Here is a 23029-nt window from a genome sequence, read left to right on the forward strand (position 1 = left end):
TAAGTTTCTCATGACCTTTACACTTCCTGCCTGTATGCTGGAAGGTTGTCACAAAGTCTAGCCCACGTTCAAAAAGATTATGTTCTGACCTCTGGAAGGGGAATCATTTCCATGTATTTCAATTTGTCCAGTAAAATACGATTTGAAAAACACCAAACATGAAGGAACTAGTTATTCTTTTGAAGAAAACAAAAGCATCACAGAATCCCTGCTGTGTGTTATAAAAACAGGCAGTGGGTATTTGGGATCTTTTTATTTTATACACATGACAAGATTTTACACCAATAGTCAGTTAAATAGTACAAATTTACATTCATGAGGAATGTTAAAAAACAAAACAAAACAAAAATTCAACTAAAAAACCCACTTCTTCCTGTAACCCACAATCCCAACATTTTACAGTGCAGGGGAGAAGGAGGCTGGGGGAGCATCCAAACAAGTCTCTCTGAAAAGAAACGACTTTAAAATTTCACATTCCCTCTCCACACAGGATCTGTGGTGAGAGGATAATTTATAACTCATCTTTTTCTGCTGTAGATTCCTGTGAAAACAAAAATCAGAAGACATTTACAAATTACCACTAACCCTACCTTACAGAAAGGCTCAAATTTAAACTTTTTACTGTTTTGTTTGTAGTTGCTTACTGGCCAAAATAATTCAGAACCCACCAAGATCAATGCTTAAATTTAATTATCAAAACTTAAAACTACCTAATGTTTTCTAGGCATGTACTAGGTAATGTACATCTTTAATCGTAGCACTTTGAGGCAAAGGCACAGGACTATATAGAGACCCTATCTCACCTCCTTCCTCAGGGCCAACTGTTTCCAGTGCTAGAGTGTGTGCCAGTGCGTGCGTGCGTGCGTGTATGTATCCACTTAAAAAGATCTTGTGAATGGTTGGATAAAACAAAGGAATAAAACATGGATTTACTCCTGTGTAACTAGCTATTAGGAAGCCTATTTACTAGCCTCATGTTGCACCATGTGGGAAGAACTCAGTCGAGCCCAGCTCTCGCTCATACCTTTGCTGTTTCCTGTTCCTCTTCTTCTTCTTCTGTGCCTGCATCCACTTCTTCCTCCTCGTCTTGTTCTGTGTCTTCTGTGGTGTCTTCAGGCTCTTCTTCCGGTTCTTCTTCTACCTAATGGCGACATTCATGAACCTGGTAAATGCTTCCATCTATTTTCATTTTGTTCTTAAAATGTTTAAGATCCTAATGGGTGTTTTAATAAGAACTAGTAAATCTTTACAATAGGGAAACTATCAGAAAGGAAGACAGGGATTTCTCCATTTCATAGGTGGGTGATGTCATCACTCGTAAGGGTTGACATGGAATAAATTATTACTAAGAGTAAAAACTAAACACAATTCTAAAGCACTATCACTTAACTGGAAGACAATTGTTCTTAAAACTTGCGGAAGAAGGCCGGGCATTGGTGGCGCACGCCTTTAATTCCAGCACTTGGGAGACAGAGGCAGACGGATCTCTGTGAGTTTGAGGCCAGCCTGGTCTCCACAGCGAGTGCCAGGATAGGCTCCAAAGCTACACAGAGAAACCCTGTCTCGAAAAATCAAAAAACAAAACAAAGCAAAAAAAACCTTGTGGAAGAGCCAAGGGCACAAACCTGTGCTTCAGGGTCAATGTTTAAGCTGAGGCGAAGCATTCTCTCTATTCTATCTCCATATGCCTTGGTGTCTGGTAGAAGATATCCTGACCGAAGTGTTGCTGTTTCAAACAAAACTACAGCAAGATCCAAGACAGTCTTGTCATCTTCATCTTCCTGATAGAAGGTACAGTCAATTAATATTAAAAGTTACAAAGCAGTCCAGTTTAAACAGAGTGACTACATCATCACTCACCTTAACCCTCCTAAGCATGTCTCTGATCAGCGGATGTCTGGGATTAATTTCAAATGTTTTCTTCTGACTTGCATAGTAACTGTTCAGGGACAAAATGAACATTAGTTAAGACACCAATTTTAGGGTTCACATGCCTACTGCATTCCAGCTTTAATTACAGAGGAAAAAAACTATTGCTTCCTTTACCAGGGGGTGATCATGGTTAGGTAAAATAATGAAATAAAAGAAACTAATGATGAGTCCCAAGTAACCAAGTTCTGCTGGATTAACGAACTGGTTTACTGTCTTATTCTCTAATACCCTAACTGAGTCATACAGTGATGGGTGCCGCTTAAGTACATAATCTCCATGATTTCTTCACCAGTGTGGGTCCCTAAAAGTTCACTCTTTTAATTAACACCAATGAAAAGTTTGCAGTGTTCTGTATTCATGCTCATTACCATTTTTCTGGTGACTTCAACCATTTCTGTAAGTCCCAGGCACACATCTGCTTAGGGCTTAATAAGGGGTACAACTTTTATTAGTCACTCTGACAATATGGTTGTCACAAGGACAGGAGCTAACAGTCTAAATGCAGTCAGTGCTGAATTGCACAGTAACTTTTCTGAAACTGATAGTTATGTTTTAAATGGCATTACAATGTTGGATAAAAGATACACCAATGAATCTTTGACCAGATACCCCTGGTCTTAGAGAGCCAGGCATGGTGGATCTCTGAGTTTGGTCTACAAAGTGAGTTTTAGGACAACCAAGTTGTTACACAGAGAAATCCTGTTTTGAAAAACCAAACAAAAAAACACTGTGAGTCACAATATAAAAGTGGACATTATTACCCCACCACCACCCCAAGAACAAGGTTGCTCAGTGTAGTTGTGGCTGTCCTGGACAGAACTCTGTAGATCAGTGCTGGGATTAAAGGTGTATGCTACCACTGCCCAGCCTGTGGACCTTATTCTTAACCCAAAGAAAAAATAAGGATGATACATGTAACAGATTTTTTTAAAAAATTACATTTGCACATAAAAGCGCAAGAGCTGGCACGTGGTTAGGGACTTCCCCAGTTACTTACTTTGTAGAGATGTCCTTGCCCGTTTGGTATGCTTGTGCCTTCATAATCCTCTCCATGTTGCCAGACCATCCATACTGGCTGGCCACAAGAGCACAAGGAGATTCCGTGAGACGCTGAGATACCACAGCCTTTTCAATCTTAGGATGAGAAACATTTAGACACAAGTGAGTATCAGCAGGTAGGCAATGCATTCATCACTCCAGATTATAGGCAGAGGCATTCTGATTCTGGAATCCCTGAGTAACACTCATTTAACCTGTTTTTGTTTTTTTTCAGCTACAATTTAAACTTAAACCTGTAAAAATCGTAGTATAAAAATCAGTATTGTAACAGGAAACTTCTGTAAGTTGCACTCACTCCACCTGTATTAAATGGCATTAAATTGTACTATTCACTTTTTTTTTGTGGTGCTGAGGTTCAAACCCAGGGTCTTAAGCACAACAGATAAGGGTGTCACTGAGCTGCAGTGAATTTCCTGTTGTTATTCTTGAGTACCTGAGGCTACACAAGTGCTATTGAGTGGTTACAGAGAAACCAGGTGTAGACTGAGCTTGTGGATAACTCTTAAGTGTAGAATTTAACAAGCCTGCCTGCTGCAAAGTACCTTGTCCTTAAGGGCCTTGTCTTTCATCCAGTTGAGCAGGGGCTCAAACTCCTTCTCTGTTGCTTCCCGGTTTTCCTTCGTTTTCTCGCTCTCATCAAACTTCACTCCTTCTTTGGCAACATTCTGGAACCTCTTCCCATCAAACTCGGGAAGAGCCTGAATGCAGTATTCATCCACAGGCTCTGTGAGGTAAATAACCTCATAGCCCTTCTTCAGAAGCCTCTCAACAAATGGAGAAGATTCGGCCTACAAAATTAAAGAAGTGTTTTTTCAATTTCTGCCTTGGCATATATATTAGCTGTGTCTTCACAGCATTAACAAGGACAATGAGTATGAGACAAGGACTTGAGTAAGTGCCCCCTAGCGGCTGCCTAACTATTCCAGCTGCACCACTTCTCACCTCTTTCCTGCTTGACCCAGCCATGAAGTAGATTTTGTCCTGCTTCTCCTTCATTCTTTCCACATACTGGTCTAAACTAGTAATGTCAGTTGAGTGATGAGAAGACTGGAACCTAAGAAGTTTAGCAAGCCGCGTCCGATTTGAGTGGTCCTCAATCACACCAAGCTTGATGTTGGTGCCAAACTCTTTCCAGAAAGTATCATTGTACTTCTCATCTGCAATCTTCTTGATCATGTCCAGAGTTTTACGGACGAGCTTCTTCCTTATCACCTAAGGAAAATGGAAATCTGGTTAGGAGAGTTCGTCTTAACCCTTTGCAAATGTAAGAGACTAGGAAAACAGTGACTGAGACAGCAGAATAGCCACACTACTGCCACTGACTAAGGGACAGGAAACTGACAGGGCACTCCTACATCAGACTGAGTTAGAATTATTGACAAGTGTTTTTAATGTTAGTATTCTATAATTTTGATATTTTGACAAAATGATTGATATTTACCAAACCAAACCCCACCTATTCTTCTAACTTCTTCGATACTGGTGGGAAAAGGCTTACTGAAAGGTCTGGCATGTGGTATGACCTCTGACTGTGGACCAGATAGTAGGCGTGTATGTTCCCTGTCTTTCAATTGGCTGAAACTGTATTAAAGTGTTGGGACAGCGTGTCTGCTCTGAGACCCAGAGTGAAAGAAGTTCCCTTTTTGAGAGGGGATCTAACAAGTAGGGTGGCCTCAAACTGCTAATAAACCCTGGTATGACTAGCATGACCTTTCTGCTTTTTCCTTTGAGCTGCTGAGATTATAGGGAGCACTGTTGTGCCTGAAGTTCTTTTGGATAGTCAAAGACCAGCCTAGGCACAAAATCTAGTTGCTCCACTCACAGAACATTTTCACCTCAACCAAAGTCCTTACCTTGAGCAGTTTATGTTGCTGAAGAGTCTCACGGGAAACATTAAGGGGGAGATCATCTGAATCCACCTGCAAATAGCAAAACGGCCACTGAACAACAGAAACAACTCCATACCAAAAAATCCAATAGTGCTGGACTCCTACCCACTCTAATGACTACATTTTCAGATACTTACAACACCTTTGACAAAATTAAGGTACTTGGGCATCATATCATGGAAGTCATCGGTGATGAATACTCGGCGCACATAGAGCTGAGGGGAACCAAAACAGAGTTACCTTCTGGACATCACACTTTGAAGTTTTTAACTTAGTTTACAATACTTGAAAGTCCACCTACCTTAATATAATCGCTCTTCTTGGATCCATACTCATCAAACAGACCACGAGGAGCAGATGTGGGCACAAATAATATTGATTTGAAGGTGACTTCCCCTTCTGCAGTAAAGTGGATATAAGCCATGGGGTCATCACTTTCCTGTGGAAAAGTACCTTGTTATTCACGTCACAGGAAAAAGCAGTACTAAGGCTATAGCATGTTATCACACCTACAAGCATTTAACAGAGATGGACCAATACCAGGTCAAAACAGAACGGTGTGGAAGGCAGTACCCAGAGAAATGACTTAATTCTGACTAGGTGAGGCTTTTTTGGATGAGGACTGCTAAAAAAACACCACTGTTAATCCCAGGAAGGGTGATGACAGTGTCAAACATTAAAATTTCATGACATGCCAAGGTCTTCAACACATTCTATCTGCACAAAATCTTGTTTAGGGAAACAATAAGTAGAAGCAATCTTAATTCTAGTTTATATTCTTAGAATTCAAAATAATGGGCCAGTAAAAAAACAAAACAAAAAACCCAAAATATCCTAGAGAAACACATATTTAGTAGTATCTTAAATACATGACTGACAACGTTTGATGTCATGAGCAAACTCTTTCAAGATCACATAAAAAGCCATTCAGTAACTTATATCCTGTTTTATGTTGGAAACTAAATGCCTACCCATGTAAGCGTCTCTTAATAGGCCTATAACACATCTCTCAGTCATCTAGTGAGACCTGCAGATGACTCATTTCACATACATATAAATAAATGTATATAAATATATGTATATGGTTAAAAAGTTTGGATCAACTGTTGGATTCTGTACTGCTTCATTAACAAAGATGTTGTGCCCTGGAATGAATTACTCTCAAAGACTAGTCTTAACCAGACATCAATCTCCAAGGCTCATGTCAAATTTGAATATGATTTTGATTACAAAGTCAGGAAAATGAATTTAAATTTGATATATGACTGTTGTCCTCCATACTCTTGCAATAGATACATGATTGTCATAAACTTTTTGTATTATCTTATTGGGAAAAAGAGGGACAATCTTATTGTCACATACCATATTTAAATTAACACAAATATGCTGATAATTTTGTATAACACATTAATAACCTAAAACTAGAGAACTCTTAATACAGAATTTACCTTTGAAAATGATTTGTAGAAAGCTTTGTACTCATCTTCTTCTACCTCCTTGGATGGTCTCTGCCATATTGGTTTGATATCATTCATAAGTTCCCAATCCCAAACAGTTTTTTCAACCTAAAGTTAAGATATTTGGTAAGTTTCTTTTAGTACTCAATGGTTAACCTACATGTGATCATAATTTGTTATCTAATATGGGTCCTCCTGAAAGCATTCTTAAAGGCAAGGTTCTGGTCCCCTCACCCCTTCTTCTTTTTTTGGGGGGGAGGGAGTTTGAGACAAGGTTTCTCTGTGTAGCTTTGGAGGCTGTCCTGGGGCTCACTCAGTAGAAGAGGCTGTCCTTGAACTCAGAGATCTGCCTGCCTCTGCCTCCTGAGTGCTGGGATTAAAGGCATGCACCACCACTGCCTGGCAAAGGATCTGATTCTTTTAGAGATAAATTCTGGTTATGTGGCCCAGATTGGCATCAAACCAAGAACCTCTTGCCTCAGCCTCTCAAGTGTGGGGATTACAGGCTAAAAGCAGTCTTTCACTTAGCATTTACAGCCTGTATTTAACATTAGAAGGAAAGTAGCCAACATCATAAACTCAATTTTTGGAAATACTTCTACCCTCTGCCACCTAACCCAGCTAAGGAAATAGCTTGATATTTATCACAACATGCTAAGAGGACATAGAAAGCTTCCAGGATTTTAAAATTCAGTAGTTAAGAACACTAGCTGGTCTTCTAGAGGTCCTGAGTTCAATTCCCAACAACCACATGATGGCTCACAACATCTGGTGCCCTTTTCCGGCCTGCAGGGATACATGCAGATAGATCACTATATAAGTAATAAATAAATAAACAAATCTTTTTTTTTTTTAAATTCAGACTACAGAAGGTAGACTTAAATAATACAAAGAGTCAGAAGGTTTTTGCAGAGAATTTGCTACTTAAAAATGAAGCCTCATGCCATGCATGGTAATGATACCTTTAATAGTCACGCAGCACTGGGGAGGCAGGAGGATGCCAAAACTACATGAGACTCAGTTTCAAAAAGTCCAATCAACCATCCAAAACAAACATACATACCCCAGAATGAAGCTTCTAGGGCTGGAGAGATGGCTCAGTGATGAGCACTGACTGGAAGTTAGATTCTCAGCATCCCATGGTAGCTCACAACCCTTGCTAACACTAGTTCCAGAGGATCCAATGCCCTCTTCTGGCCTCCATGAGTACCACACACACAGTGGTGCATAAATATACAAGCAGGCAAACCACCCGTACACACAGAATAAAAACAATGTTTTAAGAGAATGAAGCTTCTTGAGTCTGTACTTATGGGAAGCTTTCCTCCCACAGACCCTAACATATATCTGAGGAGCCAGGCTTACTTTCTTAGTTTTTGGTTTCTTTTCTTCCTCCTCCTCCTCTACTGCAGCTTCATCATCAGATTCTTCCTTCTCTTCTTTGGCTGCTTCATCTTCTTCCAGGGGCTCCTCCACGGTCTCGGTCTGTTGATGCACAAAGTACAGTTATGGTTAAGCTTGCTGGCTTAATACTGATTTGTGTGTGACAAGGTTATATATGGCCTTGATCCAGACTCACCTTGCTGCTCCACACGTAGATGGGAAAGTTGATGAACTGAGAATACTTTCTGACAAGATTCTTAATTGTGTCCAATTCAAGGTAATCAGAGGCTTCTTCTTTTAAGACAAGACTGAAAGGAGAACAAGCCATTTAGACACAGCTTGCCCAGACTGGCTAGTGGGTAATAACAGCCAGCAGTTCTGTGTAACCCCTTGACACTCACAGTAAGACTCGCCCCCTCCTTCAGAGGGCTGTGAGCTAAATATAACCTATGGGGGTGGGAAGGGACACCACCCTGTATTCCCCCAGGTGGACACCAATGCTTTCATTAGAAAACAAAACTCTGATTACATTGGGAATTTTCATTTCTCAAGGTGAGAAAGCAGTGAGACATTTGAGAGACAATTATCTTCACTTTCATAGTTGTATACTGTCATTGTAGAAACCAAAGACTAAGTATTCCTAAATAAAAACAGTACAGCGCTTGCTGTGCGAGCATGAAGACCTGAGTCTGACCCCCAGCACCATGTAAAAAACTGGGCACAGCAGCATGCACTCATCATCCTAGCATTATAAAGCTCTACTGGAGCAGTGCTAGTTTAGAAATGCTTATTTTTCTAACTCTCCCCCACCCACCAAAAACAAGTCATAGTAGACTGCAAACACAGCAGATTCACCTGGCAGAAAGTAAAAGCCTCTTGGGGCATGGTGGCAGAGGCAGGCAGATCTTTGAGAATTTGAGGCCAGCCTAGTCTAAGCCAGGGCTACACAGAGGAAACCTCTGTCTGTGTGTGTGTGTGTGTGTGTGTGTGTGTGTGTGTGTGTGTGTGTGTGTGTGTGTGTGTGTGTTGGGGGGGGGTGGTTGTTGTTAAAGGCCTCACTATTTAGAGGCTCCTACTACAAACAGGATATGGTGTAAGCTTTTGAGATGATCACATATACTCTGCCTTGGTGGTATGGAAAGTTACTGCTGCAAATGGAAGCTGCTGCTTAGATGTACAAGCATTCAGTCAATTGTAAGACCGACAAGAGGACAGAGCAGACAAAGGTGCTTGCCTCCAAGCCTCAAGACCTGAGTTATATTCCTGGGACAGAAGAAAAAACAAAACAACAACAACAAAATCCCAAACAGTAGCTGTGCTGAGACACATTCAGGAAGCGGTTAGCCTTTCAGACTGTGGCTCGCACCAGCAGAGGCAACCAGTGCTGCTGACCTGGTCTACAGCCAGGCCTGTAAGGTCATTTATGTATGGCTTTTCTTGTTAACCACTCAGGCAGCACTCACACTGCACTAAAACTGTGAGTAACCAAGGGTGACTTAGAACAATATGGGAGGGCATGAATACAGGTTCTATGCAAATATAATGCCATGTTAGACAAGAAACTCTTCATCCATTCCACCTGGGTACCTGCAGGGGTTCCTAAAGTCAATCCCAGGCAGACACAAAGTGACTCTATACTTTTTAAGATGCTGCACTGTGTGCCAGGGCATTCATTTTATTACCTGTGTCTTTCTCCTCTCTACACACTCTTGAAGACTAAACCTTTAGGAGTTGAGTAGGGTATGATGTGAGCAGGCAAATCTGACTTTAAAAGCTACGAACTTATAAAGCAATAAGTGAGCAGAAGGGATGCAGTGGAAAGAAAACAGTAACAACCAGCAACATTTACCAGATGCAAGTTGTCTGACCTTATCACTTAGTTCTCACAGATCTCTTCTAAGAGTTAGAGAGCTCAATTAGGGATGAGAACAGAGATACTACAAAACTGAATTGGCTGATGTCTTTTCTACTTTTTTCCTTTTAGTCATCCTGTATTGCTTCTGGAGCCTTCAAACAGACTGCTTGCTGTCTAGAGTATGTAAAGCTAATGTCAGTCTTGCACAAAGTCTTTTTGACAACTCCTCCTGAAAATGCAGGCTGCCTTTAGCATCCTTTCTTGCTTGTCACTCCTAAGTTATTTCGCATACTCTAATAAGCTTGCTTTTCACTGTGTGAAAGCATAGGACTACATCTGTCCTATTTTCCACCATAACCCCAACCCATATTTGACATTCAAATGGGTGACTGGTAATGTAGGACTTGAAAAAAGGAAATCGGACCTGTTGTATAGTTTCATTTGCTTTAGTAATTAATCACTATGCTAGGAAACTGTCCCAATGTATCTGGCCAGAGTTATTAACCAGATAATCTTGCCAGTCTCTTGGTTCATGAACATCTGGCACATTCTCTGATTATTTGTTCTCTTTACCCCACCCCAACATTCACTACAAAACATGACTATTTAAAAATAGGGAACAGACCAGCCTGGTCTACAAGAGCTAGTTCCAGGACAGGACAGCCTCCAAAGCCACAGAGAAACCCTGTCTCAAAAAAAAAAAAAAAAGGGGGGGGGGGCAGAACTCCCATCAGCAACTGTGAGGAAGTCCTTTATACCTGTGAACACATCACCCCTTCCTGCCTGTCTCCAGGCTTCTCTGAATACCTCGACCTCCTTCTCTAATCTAGAAAACCCACAGCCACCTCTTTTGTGAGGTCTTCCATCAGCTTCTCCCTATCTGTGCTCCCTGACAACAGCAATCGTTAACTTTTTGTACCTAGACCCCTGCACATCTCAAGTCTTCCTTCCAATGTGACAGCAATTCCTCATTTTATGGGCAAGGAAGTCAGGGCCCACAATAAACCACATGCTTAGAAAGCCAGAACGAGACAATCAGGTTCCTCATTCTATTAATTAGTGTCAGAATCACTAATACTTACGTGATTGTTGTCCCCCTTCCTAGTGTGTTTCCTCTTGGGTCAGCAATTACAGAGAATTCGTTGGAATCAGATTCCCAGATGTGCTGGGTATCGTTGTTGTGTTTTGATGTGACAATGACCTTATCTGCTACAAGGAAGGCAGAATAAAAACCGACACCAAACTGGCCGATCAGTTCAGAAGTTGACTGACCATCTTCTTGTGCCTCTGTCATTTTGTTTAAAAACTCGCTCGTTCCAGATTTGGCTATGGTACCAAGGTTTTTAACCAACTCCTCTCTGGTCATTCCTACACCAGTGTCTGTGACATGCAGCAGGTTTTTCTCTTTATCACACTAAAATCAAGACAAGAACCAGTTAAGTCTCCTTAATGTTCACATTATGCCAAAGCCAGGTTCTATACGGGGAAATTACCATCTTGGACTACCTTAACTTTAGATAGATATACTACTCCATAGTCTACTTTATGGCATTTTTCAAAAGTACACCCTAAAATCATGTTTTTTTATACTTTTAAGTGCAGTGCATTTAAGAAAAACAGGCAGAGACTGGTTTAAATGTCAAAGAACAGATACTAATGCAAATAAAACATTTTGAAGATAAAATTCCAGAAAACCAATTTCACAGAAAACAAAAGGACTGCATTTGAATGATGCCTGATTTAGGGATCCATGACTATTAATGTTCTTCATTAAATAGTCCTGGCTGTCTCCAGGAGCCTAGTTGGACTGTGCATGCATCCATCCCCTGGCCATGTGATTATTTCTGCCTGGTGAAGTTGCAAGTGGGAGTTGTGAATGTGACTTTCAGGCTGAGCCTTTAATTGGTGTGCGACCCTTTACACCATGGTAACCAGAGATACTCCAGATGGCTGCTCAGTCAGCCTGTAGAATGATTTAAGCCCAGGACTTGGCTACATTCTCCTAAAGGGCCAGGTCACAGTGGTTACTACCATTGCTGACAAAAGGATTTATAATATAACTAGTATGACTGTGTTCTAACAAGCCTAATAAAAATAGGCCAAGTCAGATTTGTCCCCAAAACAGCCTGAGGACTTCCAGCCAAACCCACTGTGACTAGCACGTTACTTTTCACAGCAGAATATCCCATCGGATCCAACTGATAAGAGTGCCTGGCTTTTGAGTACCTTTAAAAAAAGCAAACAGTTCATTTAAGCTTACCTTAATCTTGACTGTTAACTCTTCATTTCCAGCAAGTGCATTTTCATCAGTTAGTGAGATGAGCCTTATCTTGTCCAAAGCATCAGAAGCATTTGAAATCAGTTCTCTCAGGAAAATCTAGAAGGAAGTCAGATTGATATACCAGGATTAATCTTCTGGCACAGTGAGATGCTGGTATTTATGCCAAATTCCTCATTTCTCCTCAGAAACATGAAAAGACAAGCTCTTTATGATCCTGCAGAGTCACTACAAAGATGGCTTTACTGTCTTCATAAAAAGCCAGGTGTAGTTGCCCTTCAGTCAGCAGGCACCTTACTTAGCTCACCTTACTTAGCTCACCTTACTGTGAGCTAAGATGCAAGACTGGGAAAATGTCTACTCCCCTCCTTCCCCAGTATAGCCAGGAGCAATCGTCATTCATTCCTATTGCATATTTCAATCTTTCTACTCCACTAGGAGAGGACACAAGCGCAACCACAGGGATACTTGCTGCTGTCCTAACCTCGTGATACTCCACTCACCTCTTTATTTTTGTACAAAGAATTGATGATAAGTTTCATCATCCTGTTAACTTCTGCTTGGAAGGCAAACTTTTCAGACTTTTCTCTGAGCTCTCTTATCTGTGACGCGTTTAACCCATCCAGCTGAATAGCTTCTTCCTCTCTAAGGGAATCAGATTAGATAAGCAAATACTTAAGTTTTCATTTTTAAAGGCTCTAGTCAGGACTCAGTGTCAGCAGCCTCTGAAGCTGTCTTATTAGAGGGTAAAAATGAAGCCTTTATAAAATACCATTAACACACAGGCTTATCTTTATTACAGTAATGGGCTATTTACCACTCAGTTGGCAAGAGTTCTTAAAATTCCCAGAAAAATAAGGCCAGCTACCCCCCACTGCATGTTCTCACATCAAACACTGTCACTAATTCCCAACAGATCATTCACACAAATGAACAACACAAATTTCAAGTTTTATGTCAGTTCTTTTTTTTTTTTTTTTTAAAGATTTTGTTTATAACATTCTGCTTCCATGTATATCTGCACACCAGAAGAGGGAAGAGGGCACCAGATCTCATAACCGATGGTTGTGAGCCACCATGTGGTTGCTGGGAATTGAACTCAGGACCTCTGGAAGAGCAGTCAGTGCTCTTAACTGCTGAGCCATCTCTCCAGCCCCTTATGTCAGTTCTTAAGAGAGTTCCCAGCACTAGCTATATGTCCTGCAGAGTCACTACCAGTTTTCTGTTTTTAGAACCTGAGATGCTAGGCTTATCCCCAGTACCCATCCAACCAGTAGTCATTCCTAGTGGCAGACTAAGGAGATACTTCTATGTGCAGATAACTGGGTACTCCCAGAAATGTCTGATTACTTTGTATCATTAGCAACTAACTTAATATGCACTAGCTCTTCCTTAGTCTGGAGAAGGAAGAATAGCAGCCACTGTGTCCCAGACTTCCAGGGCTTATCAGCATAGTTTCAATTGCACCGACCTCTGCACAACTTCATCATCTGTCCTTGAGCCTTCTCTGCTTTTACCCAGGTCCTCTTCTACTGTACCATCCACATCGACTTCGTCGTCAGCTCTAACAAACCCTGAGGAAAAAAGTTAAAGCTCTCAAACACTATTGCTTCTTCTCTTTTGTACAAAGGACACACAACAGGGCAAGAGCAGCTAAAGTCAACAAAATTCAGTCGGTAAATACAAGATGTGGAGATGGAAAGAATGATGTATTACTGATTTCAATAACCAATATCAAGCCAAGTTAGCGCGCTGAAGTTTGAATGTAAATGCTCAAGACCCTCAGTGGACTCTGTAAGACCAGGCAGCCATCACTTCCCTCAAAACATGGCAGTGATACAGGCCCCATCGCCACCCACACGTGTTGCACACAGTGTGGAGGCCTCTACACCGGCTAAGCTAAAACGTGGGTCTCTAGTTATCACAGGTCAGAATGCAAACAGGGTTTGTGCAACTTCTGCAGAGGGGAACTGAAATCGGGCCCGAAGGCGAAAACATGTCAAGGACTGCGCTCGTAGCACGTCGGAATCGGACACTGGGACACCGCCACGACGCTGGCCTGAGGCCCGGCGTCTGCATGCCCGGCGTCAGGGAACAGAAACGCACTTCCGAAGAACCGCAGGGCAGGGGCCGGGGTCCTCAGGATGGGGTGGCCAAAGGTCGGATCTGATGACAAAAGTCCTTTAAGGAGGGGCCTACGCATGGCTACCCTGGGAGTAGAGTCCGAGAGGCCGCGCCCCGCCAGCGAGACTTCGGGGAGCGCTCCAGCTCCATCCGCAAGGCATTTAAACGCCCCGGCTCCAAGTCGCCTCTTCCGAGAGGTCTGAGGGCAAGCATCATCAACCCAGCCTCCTTCGGAGCCAGGAGATGGTTCCTGTGTCCTCTGCAGCTCCTGGCGCCCCCCTCCCAGGCTCAACGCCCCCAGAACGTTCGAGAAGCGGCCGCGCAGGAGGTGGGGGGGGCACCCGCTGCCGCCCGATCACTCACCGAAGGTCAGCAGGACGCAGCAGAGGCCCAACACCCACAGGACCCTCATGGTGCGCGGACGGCGAGTCGCAAGTCCTCTTCGGTCGCAGGAGCCGCCTCCGCCCCCACCCCGAGCCTCAGGTCCTCACACCTCCAGCCGCGCGGTCCGCCCACTAACCCGCGCGCAGGTCGGGCTGCTTTTCACCGCACGGCTTGCGGGCGGGGGACGGGAAACACGAACACACCAATCGCACCTCACCACGCACTCCCCGCACCCAATGGGGACGCCCGGGGGGGACCGCAGCCCACCAATCGGAACTGTCCAGGTGCGGTGCCCGATGCCCGAAGCGTGGCTCCTTCCGATTGGGCTCGGCCAGCAGCTGTCCTCCAATCACATGGCTCCGCGGGCCTCTCACACGCAGGGCCACCCCCTGGCCTGGGAAGCCGTGGCCTCTGAGGAAAACCGTCCAATGAACGTCAGCGCATAGCACGTCTGTCTTTTCCTAGAGGTCCCGGGGAACCACTTCCGGTTCCTACAGAACGTTTAGTCCGTGACTAGGGGAAACGGTAGCTAAGACAACGCGTTTTTTACCCTTTTCCCGTCTACGACGGGGTGAGGGTAATGTTGGGAGCCGTTTCCGCTACGCTCGCCGTCACCTTTCTGTTCGTTATCGCTTTTCGAAAAAGGGAAATATGTAAAGGGTAGAACACTCTTCCTGGGTGCGTATGGATGGTAGTGAGAAACTACAATTCCCGGCATGCAACGCACTAGACTTATGAATGCTGGGAATCGTAGTCTTTGGCCTTAGAGCCAGTAGGCGTAGTTTGGCCTTTGCGCATTCTCGTCTTGTACCTGCGGGCCATGTACCCTGAGTGATTTAGGATTTCCACATTATTCTGATTGCAGATTAGATCTGTGCTTGTTGCGGTACTGTAATTCACATAGTTTTCAGAGGCGGACCTGGAGAGCCTTCCTATTCGTCCGGTGCCGAGAGCCAGCCCTGGCCGGTGGTGGCACGCTGGTTTCCAGGTCAGCCTTCTTGTGCGTCACTCCGGGCGGGCGCGTGGAGCCTTCAGCTACACCTGGCGTTTCGCTGCCCGAGCCTCCTGACCTCTTTGACTTGGTTTGCAGTAGAGAGTGCCTAGGTCCCCAACCCCGAGGGAAACTCCAAGGACTCGTTCCTTTGACATCCCAGTGAATTCCAAGGAGCGCCTTGGAAATCCCGCATCCCCTCTGTGAGTCAGCAGGACCGCGCGGCGTGAAGTCCAGGCTAACCCACAGCAGGAAAGGGCATTTGTAGATACTTGAGAGCAAAAGCCGCAGAGCTTGCAAATAGCCTGGACTGTGGCTTTGTAATTTCATAGAAACACCTTTCCGCCTTCCGAAAGACAGCGGAGGGCTCTTTCTGGTGAGGGAAGTCCCTAACGCCAGCTTGTGCACTCCTAAATGTTTTCTAAGCTCTTTAGTCGTATTTTAACAAATTTTCCACTATCACGAGCACCTGTCTCTAACACACCCGCTCCATCACCGCTTCCTCCAAGAAAATTGGAGTTGTTTTCGGATCGTCCAAATTCCTGAAGGCAAGCTTTTCAGTGACAGTTTCAAAGTCCCTTTGACAACTTCCGGAATTTAGACTTGCTGATCTTGAATCCGTGGTTTGGTGTTTACATAATGTAGCGATGCCTTATTATTTACATCTGTCTGATTTACCTACACGTAACGAAGCACAGAGAAGCGTAAGACACAGGTGTATGCCTCTCTGCTTGTGTTTGTATAGCCCATACCAGGATTTTATTGCTTTCTGTTTTTAGAAAAAGATGTCCGTTTCTGTGTCTGACAGCCCAATACCACTTTTTTTTTTTTCTTTTTTATCGAGCAAGTAAGCAACTGTTCTGAAACTGCGAATGCATTTTAACCAGCCAGTGGGGGCTAGATTTGGGCTGCACCTGGGAGGAACTGAGAATGAGATTTGTCCTCCAAAATAAAGCTGCTGTTTGTGGGTAGAAGTTTCTGCAGATGATGGTCCCCAGAGAGAAAAAGAAGAAGAAGAAAAAAGCACACAGAGGTGGTCGGCCCTCATCTGACTCAACTTCGGTCTTCTGTGTTTGCTGACTGAGCTCGCTGTAAAATAAATGGGTATCTGAGGAGAGGCTCAGTGGGTAAAATGATTGCTCCACCTGCACTATGACCTGAGTTAGGGTTCTCAGTACTTGCGTAATGGTCAGATGTTGGTCTGTAACTGGAGGTGGGGTGGTGGAGGTAGAGACAGAGTTCTTTGGCCAGACAACTTAGTCAAAATGACAAACTCCAGGTTCAGTGAGGGATAGAGGAGCGCGTGCGCGTGCGCGAGCGCGCGCACGCGCACACACACACACACACACACACACACACACACACACACACACACACACACACACACACACACACACACACAAGGTTTTTTGAATTCCTAGTATTTTCCCCATGTTGTGTTCTGACTTTTGACCTGTGACCTCTCTAGTTTCCATTTTGCTCGGTCTTTCCCCCAGCACTATACTTGATGGGGTTTTTAAGCTCCCTACCTTTGGATCTGATTCTCTTGCTTCCTAGTGAGCCTCCTTATGGGTGTGGGTAACTGACCGTGTTCCTCTGCAAGAGTAAGTGTTCTTAGCCACTGTGCCATCTCTCCAGGCCTTTCTTCTTCTTCTTCTTCTTCTTCTTCTTCTTCTTCTTCTTCTTCTTCTTCTTCTTCTTCTTCCTCCTCCTCCTCCTCCTCCTCCTCCTCCTCCTCCTCCTCCTATTCCTCCTCCTCCTCCTCCTGTTCCTCCTGTTCCTCCTCCTCCTCCTCTTTCTATGTAACCCTGGCTGTCCTGGAACTCACTTGCCTCTGCCTCCCTAGTGCTGGGATTAAAGGAGTGTGCCCCTGCTCCTGGCTAGTTTGTCTCTTTAACTCTGTATGTTTATGGCTATTACTGTCAATGGCTACCTTGTGGTTGTTGTCATAGTTATTGAGCAGCTCTAAGGCCATTGGTCCCCTGTCTTGCAGATAGGCAAAGGGGATGCAGTTAGGGGTATGAATAGCTCCCTCATATTTATATGAATCAGATGTACACACACACATGCATATATACATGACTGTGGGGAAACCAAGGCAGGAAAGCACTTGGCATTTGAGAGCATTGAAGAATTGAGGGATGGAGTGGATACCAAGGAGAACTGATGATAGGTTGATTGATTTGTTCCTTCCTTTCTTCTTCCTACCTCATTCTATTTCTCCCTTATTAATGCAGCAAATATAGGTCCTGATCTGTGCTAGGTATTACACTAGGAACTGGAAATTCACTGGTGAGCAATGAGTTATGGTTGTCCCTTCAGAGCATGAGCAGCTATTAACAGTGGAGGTGTACCATAAGTAAGTGTATATTATCATCTATGTATCTATCCATCTGTCTATCTGTCTGTCTGTCTGTCTGTCTATCTATCTGAGACAAGATCTTGCTAGCTAGTCCAGGCTGGTCTGAAACTCACTATGCAGCCCTAGCTAGCTCTAACTCAGGGCTCCAGAGAGCTAGAATTACAGGAGTACACATGGCTGTAAGCACAAGTACAGAATTTAACCTGGGTAAAGACACAGAAGAATGCAGCAAAAGAGAACCATGGAACTTTGATGGGAATATTCTTGATATTGGGGTGTGCCAAAAAAACCTCATCAAACTGGCCTGGTGGTGGTGGCACATAACTTTAATCCCAGCACTCAGGAGTCAGAGGCAGGTGGATCTCTGAGTTCAAGTCTAGCCTGATCTACAAAGCCAGTTCCAGGACAACCAGGGCTACTCAGAGAAATCCTGTCTCAAAAAACAAACAAAAAGAAAGAGAAAAGAAAAACTGAAGTCCTTTATTTTGTAGTTATTATTAATATATCCCAGATACCTAGGATCTTAGTTTTTTTTTAATGTCTCAAATGAATATGAGAATCTGGTAAATTATTGATTTTTAAGATGAATCTATAACAGTTAAGTCTTGTTTTCATTTTGTAAAAGCTGAAACAAAATAATCATTCATATTAGAAAAAATATATATGTGGGAATAAACAAAGATGTAATTTCAATATGAAAGAAGTTATATAGCTGGGCGTTGGTGGCACACACCTTTAATCCCAGCACTTGGGAGGCAGAGGCAGGCGGATCTCTGTGAGTTCGAGGCCAGCCTGGTCTTCAGAGTGAGTGCCAGGATAGGCTCCAAAGCTGCACAGAGAAACCCTGTCTCGAAAAAAATCAAAAGAAAGAAAGAAAGAAAGAAAGAAACTATATACAGTATTGAAGAAATGGAAATAGATGAACCAGGACTGGTCTGCACCTCTGAACTATGTACTGATATGTAGTAAGTTGCAGCTTAAAAGGCCACCCATTCATTGTCTCACGTGTCATCTGTTGATCTGGAGTTGAGGTATACATACTGTGATGTGTTTCAGTTTCTGTTGTTTTTCCAATTAGGGTCTCACTGGCCTTTATCCTTCTGCTTCTATTTCCTGAGTACTGGGACTACAGGTGTGTGCCACCCATGTCCAGAACTTGCTCTTTTATTTATTTATTTCATTATTTATTTTTGCCTTGTTTTTCAAGACTGTGTTTTTCTCTGTATAGTCTTGGTTATCCTGGAACTCACTTTTTAGACCAGGCTGGCCTCAGATTCACAGAGATCCACCTGCCTCTGCCTCCCAAGTGCTGGGAGTAAAGGCGTGCGCCACCATGCCACTTGCTTTTTTTTTTTTTTTTTTTTTTTTTTGTGTGTGTGTGTGTGTGTGTGTGTGTGTGTGTGTGTTTGTAGTAACAAAAACAATCTTTGCATCATGTGTAGTTTTTACCTTTTGGCTTAGTTGCTTGAAAGTGATTCTCAGAGAGTAAAAATCACTGAACCACAGATTTTTGGTACTTGAAGATATTTATTTTTATGGATATGTGCATGAGCTTGCATGAGTTTATGTGCACCTAATGTTGCCTGTAGAGGCTGGAAAATGGCATTGGCGCCTCTGGAACTAGAGTTACAGAAGGTTGTGAGCTTTCATGTAGGAGCTTGAAACTGAACTTTGGTCCTCTGCAAGAGCATCACCTACAACATATATCTCCCTAGGACCTATTCTGAACCCATCTGCATCACAAGTGTTAGAGATGCTACAGTAAGATAGATGTAATGTCTTAAGACTGGACTAGACATGGAGGTGTATACCTGAGCTTCAGCACTGAGAAGAGCAAAAAATTTCAAGTTTGAGACCAGCCAGGATAACAGAGTGGTACCCTGTTTCAAGAAGCCAAAGAGGAGGAGGATGAGGATGAGGAAGGGGGTGGGCAAGCCCAGGAAGATGGCTCAGTTGGTAAAGTGCTTGTCATGTAAGCACAAGGACCGGAGTTCACTCCCTAGAACGCATTTTTGTAAGTGGCCTGTGCTTGTAATCCTAGCATCAGGGACATGGAAACAGGAAGATCACTGGGGCTCACTGCCACCATGACCAACCTCCTTGGCAAATTCTAAGCCAATGGTAGACTTTATCTCACAAATAAGGTGAATGACACCCAAGGAAGCATATTCAAGGTAAATTTGTGGCTTTCTCATACACAGGATTGCACACACACATAACTATGCTTCATACATATACTCTTTCACACACAGAAATGGGCCTCTGATCACAGAAAAATGAAAGATGGTAGTGTTTTTAGTTTGTCTTGGTTTTGTAAGGATTGGTAATCTAACTCTAGCTTCCTATGTGACAGATGAGACTTCTATTAATAAAATATCCATGGTGTTTGTTCTGTCATCTTCTTAGTATTTTTGAAAAAAATGTGAAATCAAAAAATAACCCCTTGTCCACATTGCTTATTTATTATAAAACTTCTCATGGGGCAAGTGTTTCCTGTACACTGATTTCCAGTCTCTTCATACTTCAAGTCTTACCTTTATAATATGGAGACATTATAATATACACATTCTGGGTAAATCTTGGTATTTAGGCCTGTCTGATGTCTCAGTGGGTAAAGGCACTTACTACCAAGTTTGATGACCTGAGCTCCTTCTCCAGAACCCACACGGTGGACAAAGAGAACTGACTTTCTAAAGTCATCCTCTGACCTCCACATATTGGCTGTGGCACACATGTGCCCCCTACTAATAAATAAGTAAAGCTAGTATGATTGTGGACACGGTGCTTATCCTGTCCAAACTTTTGGTATTTTATCTGTGTGGTAGGGTGGTAGTTTCTCTCTCATGGGATTATTGAGACAGTTCAATACAGTTCAATACTTTTTGAAAAGGGCATGGACTTAAATGTTGTGAGATCTTAGGAACTGTTTCATGCTTCTAACATGTTTTACTATATGTGGAAGGAATAAATATAATTTAAAAAGTGTGTTTGGTGTGGAAGGAAGCTGTATGGAGAAAAAGCTCATATGGTGAAGTAGTTTTCATACCTGTTTTTAGTTCTTGCAGGCATAACTGTGTCATCATTGGAGTGTTTTCCATTAGCTTGGTGGGATTAAATTCCAGTAGGTGAGTGAAATGTGTGTGAGCTTTTAGAACTGAAGATAAAATAAAGCCACAGAACCCCATCAGGCTCCTGGATGCAGACTTTCTTTGGTCACCAGCCACATTCTTTCTTGGTCTTGCTCTTTGGCCTGTTTTTCCTGTGCTGACCTCTGCTTCATAACTATTTTCATTCTTGCTTTGGCTCCTCATCATGAGTCTTCCTTGGCTGTTGTGGCTCAGCTTCTAACTACATTAGAGTCCATTTGTGGACCTGCCTTCCTTTTCTTATTGTCAGCATATCAGCTTGCTTTAGTTTTTATATTTCTAAGGGACAGAAGTAGTGGTTGGCTAGAGGACCTGGGAAGGTGGGCTGGGACTCTGGGAGAGAAGGGAGGCCCTGGGTTCTTTTCCCCATTCATCTTATGAACTGTTAGTTCTTCAGCTAAAGCTTTGTGGGGAGTCAGGGGAGACACAAGCTGCCAGTAATCCTAACATAAATCTGTTCTGCCCTTTTCTGCCCTTATTTAAACTAGATGGACAGTGGCATTTCTTCATCAGAACACAATTCAAAGACATGATTTTAGTTAAGCTGACTGGTTGTTTATAGTGTCATTGAGGAGAAGACTCAAACTGCAGAAACTGGCAATTGGGCCAGGATAAAAGGTGTCTTTATTCCTAGTGTGATGTTATCCCTAAACTGCATGAAATGAATGAGAAGGCAAGTGAGCCTGGAGCAAGACACAACAGTCAACCCATCTTAAAGTGCCAGAAACGCATCCAGCCTTATGTCTGCTCCACTCTAGATGACTTCCAGGAAGAGAGAGACTTTTTGGCCAATATCATCTTCCCTCGACTTAATGACTTCTGCAGCCTCCGGGGCACCTACTTCAAAGCTGTGGACCTGAGGTGGTCAGCCGTGAAGGCCCATAAGTCCTTCACCACCAACCTGTTCCGACAGTACTCCTGCCTCCGCTCGCAGAATCTGAAGCTTTGCCTTGACTATGTGGACAGCTGTTTTCCCTTTTTCATCTGCCTGCTAGGGCAGAACTATGGAGACTTCCTCTCCGAGTACTCACCTTACCTGTTCTCCAAAGTGAAGGACTTCGAAAGTTTGTCCAAGGGAGAACAAAATCTGTATGTTGCTGCAAAAAATGGCTACCCTTGGGTCCTGGAGACTCCCCACTGCAGCCTGATGGAGTTCGAGATCATCCATGCAGCATTTCGGAAGGAATCTCCATTTCAGTTTTTCTACTTCCGGACAGCGAACTCACTGAGGACTTTCAGTGAGGAGGAAGATGTGTCCATGGCTTCTCTGAAGAATCAAGAGGGAAAAACGAAAATTGGAAAACTCAAGGCTAAGATCATTAGTAAAGGGCTTCCGGTCCGATTTTACAGAGACCTGGAGGAGCTGGGTGAGATGGTCTTCAAGGACTGGTCAGCTGTTGCAGAAAAGCTCTACCCAGTCCCTGGGGCTGTGGAAAACATAGGTCAGTAAATGAAGAGTCAGCTGAGTCCACCATGAGCAATCAGGAGATGTCTCCTGTGTCCTCCTGGAGAAGGAATTTTTAAAATTCCTGTGTATTTGCAGGTCAGAGGGCAACCTCAGGGAATCAGCTTTTGCCTTTTGCCTTGTTGAGGCCATCTTTCATTTCCGGGGTTCTGCACCCTCCAGTATGTCTGGCCCACAAGTTTCCTGTCAGTTCTCCTGTCTCCATTTCCTATCTCATTGTATCCTGCAGTGCTGGGATTACAGATTCAGGCTACCACATCTGGCTTTTTGTGAGTTCCAGGAATAGAACTCAGGTAATCAAGCTTGTGTGGCAAGCTCTCTTACCTGCTGAGCCATTTCACTGGCCCAGGAAAGGAACTTTCCAACAGTTGAATATACTTGTTAATCATTTTGATTTTGGTTGTGAGCCTAGCCTTTAACGGCTGAGCCATCCCTCCAGCCCTTGTTAAGCATTTTAAGTTATTACCTTAATCTTATAGCATATGTTGCTCTCTTTAAAATTGGTGTGTGTGTGTGTGTGTGTGTGTGTGTGTGTGTGTGTGTGTGTGTGTGTGTGCCTGAGTGCATGTATAGGCACTGTGTACATCATGCGGGAGCCTGAGGTTAGAAAAAAGTGTCAGATCCCCTAGCACTGGAATCACAGGCTGTTGTGAGCCACCACATGTGGGTGATGGCTTTGGGGACTGAGAGAAAGAGCTGACCAT

The 23029-nt window shown here is 43.4% G+C and overlaps 2 protein-coding genes across 2 annotated transcripts in view; one reads left to right on the forward strand and one right to left on the reverse strand.

The window, feature by feature from the left end:
* Positions 1–237: 237 nt before the first annotated feature.
* Hsp90b1 (heat shock protein 90 beta family member 1) lies at positions 238–14503 on the reverse strand. Its single transcript, XM_027392542.2, has 18 exons — positions 14341–14503; positions 13325–13427; positions 12357–12498; positions 11836–11952; positions 10658–10989; positions 7917–8028; positions 7703–7822; positions 6329–6445; positions 5182–5319; positions 5018–5095; positions 4845–4910; positions 3934–4203; positions 3534–3779; positions 2930–3066; positions 1861–1939; positions 1626–1781; positions 1025–1141; positions 238–541 (listed from the first exon to the last, which is right to left on the reverse strand). The coding sequence occupies exons 1-18, from the start codon at positions 14387–14389 to the stop codon at positions 512–514; spliced, it is 2409 nt and encodes an 802-aa protein (XP_027248343.1). The 5' UTR covers positions 14390–14503; the 3' UTR covers positions 238–511.
* A 112-nt stretch (positions 14504–14615) lies between these two features.
* The window catches only part of LOC100773619 (tetratricopeptide repeat protein 41), a 69469-nt gene continuing 61055 nt past the window's right edge, over positions 14616–23029 (forward strand). Inside the window, exons 1-3 of the mRNA XM_035451785.1 lie at positions 14616–15349; positions 20771–20839; positions 21349–22302. Of these exons, the coding sequence (XP_035307676.1) occupies positions 21522–22302 (781 nt within the window). The 5' untranslated portion in view covers positions 14616–15349; positions 20771–20839; positions 21349–21521. The remainder of the gene's footprint in view (positions 15350–20770; positions 20840–21348; positions 22303–23029) is intronic.

Source organism: Cricetulus griseus (assembly GCF_003668045.3).
Source record: "Cricetulus griseus strain 17A/GY chromosome 1 unlocalized genomic scaffold, alternate assembly CriGri-PICRH-1.0 chr1_0, whole genome shotgun sequence".
NCBI lineage: Eukaryota > Metazoa > Chordata > Mammalia > Rodentia > Cricetidae > Cricetulus > Cricetulus griseus.

Excerpts from the sequence above, each read along its gene's own strand:
- Hsp90b1 (XM_027392542.2), bottom strand. The coding sequence starts at position 14,389 with ATGAGGGTCCTGTGGGTGTTGGGCCTCTGCTGCGTCCTGCTGACCTTC. Across the intron at positions 7,823-7,916 it reads TCTACGTGTGGAGCAGCAAG|ACCGAGACCGTGGAGGAGCC; the intron begins GTGAGTCTGGAT and ends GTGCATCAACAG. Across the intron at positions 6,446-7,702 it reads AGAAACCAAAAACTAAGAAA|GTTGAAAAAACTGTTTGGGA; the intron begins GTAAGCCTGGCT and ends TCTTAACTTTAG.